Raw genomic sequence first — 10,679 nt, 5'->3', positions numbered from 1 at the left:
AATCTTCCTTCCTTCCTTCCTTCCTTCCTTCCATCTCCATCCCTTCCCCTTCAATCTTTCTCTCCCTCCTTCCTTCCTTCCTTCCTTCCTTTCCCCTTCAATCTTCCTTCCTTCCTTCCATCTCCAACTCCATCCATTCCCCTTCAATCTCTCTCCTTCCTTCCTTCCCCCTTCAATCTCCTTCCTTCTCCATCTCCTTCCTTTCCTTTTCAATCTTCCTTCCTTCCTTCCATCCATCTCCATCCCTTCCCCTTCAATCTCTTTCTCCTTCCTTCCTTTCCCCTTCAATCTCCTTCCTTCTCCATCTCCTTCCTTTCCCCTTCAATCTTCCTTCCTTGCTTCCCTCCCTCCCAACATTTTTGAGCAAGGAAGAGTAAGCTTCTCCATCAAGCATTGCTATATTGTTTTTGTGATTAATCACTATGCTTTAATTATGTTCAATTCGTAACAGTGAAAATACACCCTGCATATCAGATATTTACATTACGATTCATAACAGTAGTAAAATTACAGTTATGAAGTAGCAACAAAAATACTTTTATGGTTGGGGTCACCACAACATGAGGAACTGTATTAAAGGGTCGCGACATTAGGAAGGTTGAGAACCACTGTCTTATAGTAATAAAATTTGTAGTCTGACACCTTTTAGGACACTAGACTCAAGTTGTTCTGAGCAGAATCTTACAAGTAACAGCATTATAATTGTCTTTCATGTTCCTCGTTTTTAATCCCTTGTAGCTTCTGTAGAAATACATAGTACAGCTTCTTTTAAGGTTTAGAAAGGCCAGTATATTCCTCATAATCATCCTCTCTATGTGTTTGTCTTCAAATCAGTTTTGGACTACTGGCAGTACTTTGATTTGTCCCTGCAGTTTTCTTGGCAAGTTGTTTTTGGAAGTGGTTTGCCATTGTCTCCTTTCTAAGACTGGGAGAGAATGACTGGCTCAAGGTTACCCAGCTGGCTTTGTGCCTAATGTGGGACTAGAACTCAGTAGCAGCAAACTGACTCCATAATCATCTTAGATTTACAAAAAAGGGCCATGCAAATAACTTTCTCATGCTTTGTTCCTTTTAAATGTATAAAATATTGAGATTTTGTTAACATTCTATTTAAATTAGAGGTTTTCCTAGATCTCTTCTACCCCTTTTCATTCTCCCTCAAAAAAGTTTGGCTTTGCATCAGATTCACAATACTAACCAGCTGAAACAATCCTTTCTGTCCCTCTTCACAGTTAACAACAGCTTTGCAAATCAGCCAGCTGTATTATTTTTTTCAGTGAAGTTGCCACCAAAATAAGCTTGAGAAACAACTTACTTTAATATTTTGCACTTGAGCAAAAACTGTAATTGATTTCCTTTATTGGAGTTGTCGGTTTTTTTTACTGGTTGAACTAACTCATTTCTTCTATACAAATAAAATAAATAAAAATAGAATAAAAGAGGTTTTTTTCTGAAAATTTGTGACTATGTGCCACTTCGTCAGGAAAAAAACTTTATTTTATTTAGAATCTACACTTTTTTTCTGACAAAGTGCACACAGTTACAAATTATCAGGTCTAAAAATATTTCACAGGTCCTAGCAGCAATTGTTAGCATAGGCAAATCTACAAGTTAGAATAAAATAATCTACATATGCCATGAAGTTGAGGTGATGGACGTTTGCATCTAAAGGATGCTAAATTAAAGAAGACTAAGTTAGGATATCAGCATAGAATCAGACTAATGGATTTATTTAATACTGGCACTGAATTATAATATTTGCATCCAAAAGATATGCTAAATATAAACTTGAATTCTGAATTTCAGTTTTTTATCTGTTTCCTGGTGGGGGGGTTGCTTTTAAGTAAATAGAAACACAAAAAATAATTGCCAGTAACCTTAACCAGGAGAAAATAAGCTAATCTTTGGAGCAATTTGTTTTTGTCCTTGGAAACTGTGTCTTCAAAAGGCTATTGTGTAGCCCTGGGTGATTAAAATAATGGGAATGTTGCCATTAACGTCAGCGGCATAGAGACTGAATCCATTGTCAAATCTCCCCCTCTCCCAAAATAGAGCTTTTCAGAGAAGTTTGAGAGTGGAGGAGAAACTTGTATTCAAATGTGTCTGACACAAAACAGTATGTCCTACTGGTTCCTGGGAACCAGAAAGTGAAACTGGCCATAAATAAAAGGAGGTTGACCTCTTAAGATTCATTGTTAAAAGTGAATACCAAGAATAAATACAATTAGGCTTCTGGAATTCATGTATTCTTAAAAGTTTAGACTAAAATTGCACTTTTAGAAATCAATCTTGTCAACTTATGGGATTTAGTGGCCAAGATATATATTCATGATATGGAACGTTAAGCTGATTGTATGGTGTTTAACCTTTTTAACCGTTGAAATAATATCTTTTTTAACTCTTAAAAGTTAAAAGTGAAATAGAAGATTCCATAGTGCTGAATGAGATGCAGCTCTCTTGACTTAAATTATAGTGGCTTTTACATAATGGAGGACGAGGGCACTTTTGAACATACATGCATGTTTGCATGTGACTGGACTTTCTGGACAAGCACTTGCAATATTTTTTCCCCAAGTATAGAGAAAGCAGGCAGGCATATTTATTTAGTCCCATATTTATTTAGTCTCATCTGGAGAGGTCCTAGAACAGTGGTGGTGAACCTATGGCACGCATGCCAGAGGCGGCACTCAGAGCCCTCTCTGGGCACGCGTGCCATGCCCCAGAGATGGCAACTGTTCCTCTACAGCCAGCTGCCCGCTAACTCACCGAGGTCCCACGTGGCCGGATGCATCCTGGCATGGCTGGTTTCCCTCCCCCCCCGTCTCGTCCCTCCTGGCTTCGCATGCTCTTTTTCCCGGGCACGACCCACTGCATTGCCTCCTTAGTTGTCGGCCAGCTGTCCAGCTCAGAGGTGGCTTCTCTGAACTGCTGGCAGTGGGCTGCAGAGCCCCAGAGGCTGTGACTGCTGACGGACACCGTCAGCCCCCATGCGCTCGCTGGCCTCTGTGTGCGGGGACCGATGGTGTCAGGCAGCAGCTGCCCTGGCCCTTGCCTTGCCCCATAGCAATGGCACCCCCGCCCTGCCTTGCCTCACCCCGCAGGATGAGCCTCCTGGCTACCACCGCACCTGCCAGAGACCCTCTGGATCTCCCCCAACCCTGCCCACCCCCCACAGGCGTCCCTCCCCACGAGCAACATTGAGGGGTGGGTGTGCCCACCTTGGCCACACCCACCCAATTTGCCATGACCACAGCCTCGCCCATCCAGTGGGCCACGCCCATCCAGTGGGCCACGCCCTCCTGGCACCCGGCGATAAATAAGTGGGTTTTGGATTGCCGTTTGGGCACTCGGTCTCTAAAAGGTTCGCCATCACTGTCCTAGAAGGTAGCTGTATTCAGCAGTCTCATATTTCAGCCGCTTTAGATACAACTTTTGCCTGCTATTGCTTTGCTATTTCACTGTCCTTTTGTGATATAAGGAATTGGAGCGTTCTCCAGAGTAATGAAATATTTATCCTTTTATGGACTATCTTGATTATTGGATGTGCCAATTTAGGCTGTAAAACTTTAGGTAGTTGGTTCTCTAGATCCTCAGATATTTTAAACTTGAAAACCAGAAGAAATGTGGAATAGCAATAGCACTTAGACTTATATACCGCTTCACAGTGCTTTACAGCCCTCTCTAAGCAGTTTACAGAGTCAGCATATTGCCCCCAACAATCTGGGTCCTCATTTTACTGGCCTCGGAAGGATGGAAGACTGAGTCAACATTGAGCCAGTGAAAATCGAACTGCCGAACTGCTGGCAGTCAGCAAAAGTAGCCCGCAGTATTGCATTCTAACCATTGCTCCACCATGACTATTATGGACATAAGTTGTCAAGAGTCACTGTGAAAAGACACTACCATGGAAACTTCCAACAAGAGAAAAGAGAAGTCAAAGACAAGAAAGACAATTTCTCAAGAAGGAACTTAACAAAAATTTCAGAGAACTGTTGGAAAGACTTAGAAAAGTATTAAATGGGGCACTTGAGAAATGGAGCGCTCCTTTCCGTGCAGTCACACAGGGTGCTTCAAAACGCAGGGAATCCCTGCATTTTGAATAGCCTCTCCAGAGCACAAACACTCCACAATCCACAATGCCAAATCCTAACCCCAACCACACCCCAGGGCATCCACAATGCCAATCCTAACCCCCAACCCACCCCAGGGCATCCACAATGCCAAATCCTAATCATCCCAGGGAAACCACATTCCTTCACTAACCTTTCCAGCTCTGTTCTTCCGCCCTTCCAACTTCTCACAAAAAAAAAAAGATCTCGCAAAGTTGGAAGGTCTGATTGAACTTTTTTTACCGATAGTCCCACAGGCTTCTTTTGTTGCACACGGTGGCGGAGAACAGAGCTGGAAAGGAGGTTAGTGATGAGAGGCTTTGGGGAAGCAAGAAGAGATGGGGAAGGGTGTGCCCTGGCCGTCGCTGCCTCACTCCACCAGCATCAGGGTTCAGAGGCTTGTTCTCACCGGAAAAAGCCATTTCTCAAGCCCCTTCCTGACGAAAACAAACTTCTGGATCATGACCACTCAGTGGTTGCCACTGCTGCCAGCTCTGATGTGGATGCAAGGGACCTGGCCCCGCGATGCCTCACTGCTCAATTGAAGGCTTCGTTCTTCCCCTCAAACTAAGGCTGGCACATGTGAGCGAGCAGTGCATCCGGACAATGGACAACACTGGTTCCTGCGCCTGGCCAACTCCGATTCCATGCTTTGCCCCATAGGCATGCAAACAAAGCAAACACTTCCCCCCCCAGAGAATGGAAGCTGCTGGGGGCCATGATCTCTTTTGCAGAGAATTTATGTTTGAACTCACGCAATATTACGGCACCCAGGAGCTTCCATTGTCAGCCCGAAAAGCATTTCCAAACCGACTCTCCTCTCCCTCAAAGAAAAAGAAACCACAGCAGAGAGGAGATTTTGCAAGGTAAGTGAGTCCGGCGTGGCAGGAAGGAGGGGGAAGCAGTTGTGGGGAGTGGGGAGAGGAATAGGGTGAATATTGCAGAGCCTCTGCTGTTGGTCGCTCATAAGGGCGAACAACCGCTGTGGTGCTGCAATAGTTGTAATTTTGGGATTTGCTTCTAAACACTAGAGGGCGCTGATCACATAACTTTGAATGAGCGTAAAGTGAACACTCGTAACTCAGGGATTACCTGTAATAGTTTTGGGGTAGGGTAGGAGAGAAGAGGATATTTGTGTATTTCCCATTCTTTTATGTTTAGCACACTGTATAAAAAAGTAATATGCTATGCCATGCTACAAGTATTTGTTTTCTAGATACATAGGACACTTAACAAAACATTATATAGGAATGAGATCTTACACTGCTGAATTTTGTTTTCCTTTTTAGGCAATATTTTTATGTCAAGACATAGGACCATGGTATTTTCAAAAAATGTATGCAAGATATTGGAAACATTACAATGAAGCTATGGAGTGGATGTATAGACATAAAAACGCTTATAGGAAAGCCATGGAATTATTATATAATCCATCACTTCATCCTTCCAAACAACATCAACGTTATTCTGATTGGGATGAAAATATTCCAGGGAGAACTGGTCCATCTTTTTTCTCCACCTCAGACAGCAAATCACGGTATCCTCCAAGGCCTCAGGATGACTTGCATTATGTCAGAAGAAGGAGAGCAGCAGAGAAAGATTCTGAAATAGATTCAGAATTTGAAAGTGAAGAGGACATAGAATGTGACCTCAGCAACATGGAAATCACAGAAGAACTTCGTCATTATTTTGAGCAGACTGAGCGACACCAGGAAGAACTACGTGAGTGTGCTCTCTTCTTTTATTCTTCATGTCAGTTTATTTTTATACTGTTTATCCCTTATTTTCATGTCCACATCTGTTGTCTAAAGAGCTGAGCCTGGAAATCTTGTAGATAGGATTTTCATTGTGAGCTCTTCACAAACCAGGGATCAGAAAGCTCAGGGACTAGTAATTTGCAGTCAAAGTGTCAATGTCTCTAGACAAAATTGCAAAATATTTTTTCAAGCTGCTTTGGAATGAAAAAGATAATGAAAAAAGTGGTGATGATTTATCTGAGCCACTAAGATTTAGATATAAATACCTTTCAGTGTCACTGAATAGCCGGTATAATTCAAATAGCCAATTTTGGCTAGTGATTATAACTTTTAGTTAATAATCAGCCATGGTTCATTACAGGAGAAAAAAAGCCTGGGATATAAAGGCTTTAGGACAGGGCTTTTCAACCTTTTCACCCATTGTACCACTTTTAGGATATGGCAACATCTGAGTACCACCAAGCGCCTAGCAAGATGTCAAAAACTTGATGACAAAAAAAAAGGAAAAAAGTGATAAAGTACAGGTAGTCCTCGACTTACAACAGTTTGATTAGTGACTGTTCGAAGTTACAATGGCACTGAAAAAAGTGCCCCCCAAGCCACAGCCTGCCCGCCCAGCGGCGCTCTTCCTCCTGTCTGAGGTTTTCATTGTTGTGAGCATTTCTGTTGAGGATTGGCCGTGGGGGTGGGATGGGGGGGTGTTTGGTTTTTATTCCCACTGTCTGCTGGGTGGTTGTAGCAGGTTTTGGTCACTTCACATGACCCTGGGACACTGTGACCATCATAAATATGAATAAGTTGTCAAGCATCTGAATGTAAATCATAAGACCCTGGAGATGCTGCAATATTCCAGCTGATCGGCGCTTCTTCTGGGCTCAGCAGAAGCACCAGGATCAGTGCTGCTTTCCAGCTGATTGGTGCTTCTTCAGGGCTCAGCAGAAGCACCAGGATCAGCACCAAGCTCCAGCTGGAGCCTGGCGCTGATCCTGGTGCTTCCATTGAGCCCTGACAGCCCCGAAGAAGCGCCAATTAGCTGAAAAGCGGCACTGATCCTGGCACTTCCGCTGAGCCCTGACAGCCCTGCAGCTCCAGCCATCTCTCACTCAGGCTTATGTGGTGCTGCCACCAGTTCAGCTCATTCCCCTCCCCCGCTACCACTTTTCTAGGATGGTCGCGTATCACCTGCCAGGTGCCAATGTACCACAGGTGGTACCCGTACCACTGGTTGAAACTGTAAGCTTTTCTCCTAAAATGAGAAAATCTTATGCAATATACTAGGCAAGCTTCAAGCTTCAGCTATTTATGATCAAGTCAGACTTAGCTATTCTCGATCAAGTTAGAAAAGCAAAACTGGGATTTCTCCACACTCCCTTTCATTTTCTCAGGCATTTTTCATTCAGAAGTTGTTGAGAGAAATACTACTTTGCAGTTTTGTGTAACTTGGTCTTAAAATTCTCTTAAATTGCTTTAAATCAAAGATAAGATCTAATTTATCCAGCCAAGCTGATATATTGATTTTCCAGTTTGGCCATAGGCATAGTAAAAAGTCATTCATATACTGTTATGAAATCTGTGCTTGTCAGCTACTCTATCTACTAATAATTTGGATCCCAAATATTTTGGTAAAATGGAGTTTAACCAAGCTAGTTTTTCTTCTGACCACTTCTCTTGAGCATGTATCATAATAAAGAAAATTGACCAGGGACCTTTTCTGGGAAGTGAATCTCACATTATGTTACCGTTGGAAATTCTTTTGGCTCTTCAAAATGACAGAGGAATTTCAAGCCTAATTAGAATCTGAGTATATATATCCAAATATTTATAGCCCTATTAATATGGAACTTGTAAACCTATGGCTATAAGAGTGTTGTGCTTTGTGTGGATTTGATTTCTGTGGCAAGAGTCTACAGGGCAATTTTACAGTTTGTTCTAAACCAGACATGTCAAACACGCGACGTCACATGACGTCATGCAACGTATCGGGACAGTTTTGCCATTGCCGGCAATGGGGTGGGCATGGCTTTCGCGTGACGCATCCAGCCCGTGGGCCGGCAGTTTAACACCCCTGTTCTAAACAATATATTGAAACTTTTAAAAAAGCACTGTTCTGAGCCTTATCCTGTGAAATTTGTGCGTATAAAATGCTATTGTTTAAAATTAATATCAACATGATATTTTTCCATTTTAATTAGTAAATTATTAAAATGGTCCAGAGGAAATTCTTAGTTATATTGCTGAAGCCTGGAGGAAAGTCGTGACTAGGATATCATACAGATCAGCCATTTACTTTCTCTTTTCTTGATTTAATCCAACAGCATAGATTTCAATACATCTTTATCCTTCAAGTGTTTGTTATGCAGTATAGGAAGTTTCTCTCTCTCTCTTTCTCTCCCCCTCCTTCTCCTTGTCCCCCACCAAAAATAAAACTTTTAGCTTGAGGAAAAAGGTTTTAGACAAATTAAAAGCAGTTTCTTTCCTGGACTTCCGGTGATGATGCTGCGCTGATGGCGGCTTTCTTTTAGCTGCCAGCCCTGTGATTGTGTGAAAAGCGCGCGGAGACAGCGAAAATCAGTTGTCCCGCGGCTTGAAAACCTCCTCCTCAGGAGAAGAGGGGGAGGAGAGTTCGCCTCGGGTAGAGGTAGAGCTCCTCTAGACCTCCTTAATTATTTGGAGGTCGGAGGGAGAGAGTTCCCTCGGAGCCCGAGGCTTTCTCCGCACTCCAGGACGCCTTTGCTCGGAGCTTCAGGAGCAAAGCAAGACGCCGCATCCACATCTGCATTTTAAAGGGACTTGTGAGTAATTTAAAAGCAGACAGAGCTGACCAGGAGAATTTAAAATTGCAAGTGCTGGAAACTTTAACTCGGGGAGAAATAATCTTCTCCATATTCTAATTGGNGATAGATTATATTCAGAGAAAGTATGAACTGAAAAATTATTATGTAGCTTTTGATTAACAAAAGATATTTAGTAAAAATTTTGTATGTATTTTAATGTTATTTTAGAGTCATAGCAATTTTATACTAGTGTGTAGTAATATGGAGTAATTGTGAACAGATTTGGATTATTTTGTGTTTATTTCCTAGATTAGCTTTGGGAAGTCCTGGGGGGGAGGGGGGAAAAGGGTAGGTTTGTATTATAGATTTATATGTATGATTTTTTTTTTAAGGAGGTGTCCGGTGATACCCCAACTGCACAGAACGGGATGGTTGAGAGTGGAAGGGAAGTAGGAAAGAGGGAGGAAGGAGGAGTGGTGGTAGAATGAGAGGAGGAAGGAGTGGTAAGTGGAAGAGGGTGGTGCGGGAGGGGTACACCGGACACGTCTGTGAATGTTTTGTTAAGCTTTATTCTTTTTGGTTGATATTGTGATAAAAGATGTATGTTTATGTTTTTCCAAATGAAAAATAATAAAAAATTTAAATACAAAAAACTAGTTCTGTTCATGTTTTTAACAAGCATTTTAGTTTTTTCTTTATTTATCTTTAGGCCTGCTATTTCCCTGTATTTACTCAGTACTTCCATCAATCTTGTCCCTGATTGTAGTGGCTCTTCGATTATGAAAACAAGATCGTCTGCAAAGGCTTGCGTTTAATCTCTAGTCCTTTGATCTGTTCATCTTTCCGAATCACTCTAATTAGTACCTCCAGGGACAGTACAAACAATAATGGCGATAATGGGCAACCTTGCCTTGTGCCTTTTTGAATTTGGAAGCTTTCAGTTGTTTCTCCATTAATTATTACTTTTGCTGCCTGTTTGAAGTAGACTGATTTAAACATATTTGTGAAATTTCCCCCAAAGTCCATATACACCAATTGATTGAGCATAAAATCCCATTTCATGCCAGGACTTCTGGTGATGATGCTGCACTGATGGCGGCTTTCTTTTAGCTGCCAGCCCTGAGATTGTATGAAAAGCGCATGGAGACAGCGAAAATCAGTTGTCCCACGGCTTGAAAACCTCCTCCTTGGGAGAAGAGGGGGAGGAGAGTTCCCCTCGGGTAGAGGTAGAGCTCCCCTAGACCTCCTTAATTATTTGGAGGTCAGAGGGAGAGAGTTCCCTCAGAGCCCGAGGCTTTCTCTGCACTCCAGGAAGCCTTTGCTCGGAGCTTCAGGAGCAAAGCAAGACGCCGCATCCACATCTGCATTTTAAAGGGACTTGTGAGTAATTTTAAAGCAGACAGAGCTGACCAGGAGAATTTAAAATTGCAAGTGCTGGAAACTTTAACTCGGGGAGAAATAATCTTCTCCATATTCTAATTGGACTTAAAAGGGAAAAATGACACCGGAATGCTGTTTCTTTGTTTGAAAGGGGGAAAGTGAAACTTATAAGAAGTGGATTTATACAGACAGGAAAATGGTGTCAAAGCATTTGGGAATTTCTGCTGTTTCTAAAGGTACAATCTCCTCTCCTGTAACACAACCTGCAGTGCAATCTAAACCGAGATCCCCCCCACCTACTCCCCCACCACCTGCATTTACGCTTAAAGATATTCAAGATGCTTTAAAGCTAGCAACACAAGAAATAAAGGAGGAGATGGCTGATCTCCTTGATAGTAAAATGAAGGATGAGATGGCTGACCTTCTTGAGAATAAAAATAGAGAAATGAGGGAAGATATGTTGCTTGCACTTCAAGGGTTAGCTACACATATTGAACGTTTGGACGACCGGGTGGATGAAGTTGTGGAAAATACTGAAAAACTAGAAAGCAGAGTTGTTAAAGTTGAAAATAAGATTGATATAACAGAGGATGAAGTTACCATCTCACAATATAGAGATATGGAATTTGCATTGCGAATAAGAGGATTAAAGGAGGATT

The 10,679-nt window shown here is 42.2% G+C and overlaps 1 protein-coding gene across 1 annotated transcript in view; it reads left to right on the top strand.

The window, feature by feature from the left end:
• Positions 1-10,679, top strand: part of GEMIN8 (gem nuclear organelle associated protein 8) — a 112,886-nt gene that overhangs the window by 15,186 nt on the left and 87,021 nt on the right. The window contains exon 2 of the mRNA XM_015831915.1: positions 5,399-5,831. Within this exon, the coding sequence (XP_015687401.1) occupies positions 5,399-5,831 (433 nt within the window). The remainder of the gene's footprint in view (positions 1-5,398; positions 5,832-10,679) is intronic.

The sequence above is a fragment of the Protobothrops mucrosquamatus genome, unplaced genomic scaffold, assembly GCF_001527695.2.
Source record: "Protobothrops mucrosquamatus isolate PMUCROS unplaced genomic scaffold, P.Mucros_1.0 scaffold_288, whole genome shotgun sequence".
Taxonomy (NCBI): domain Eukaryota; kingdom Metazoa; phylum Chordata; class Lepidosauria; order Squamata; family Viperidae; genus Protobothrops; species Protobothrops mucrosquamatus.
Note: the sequence above shows the minus strand (reverse complement) of the source record. Positions and strands in the feature narration are given on the sequence as shown.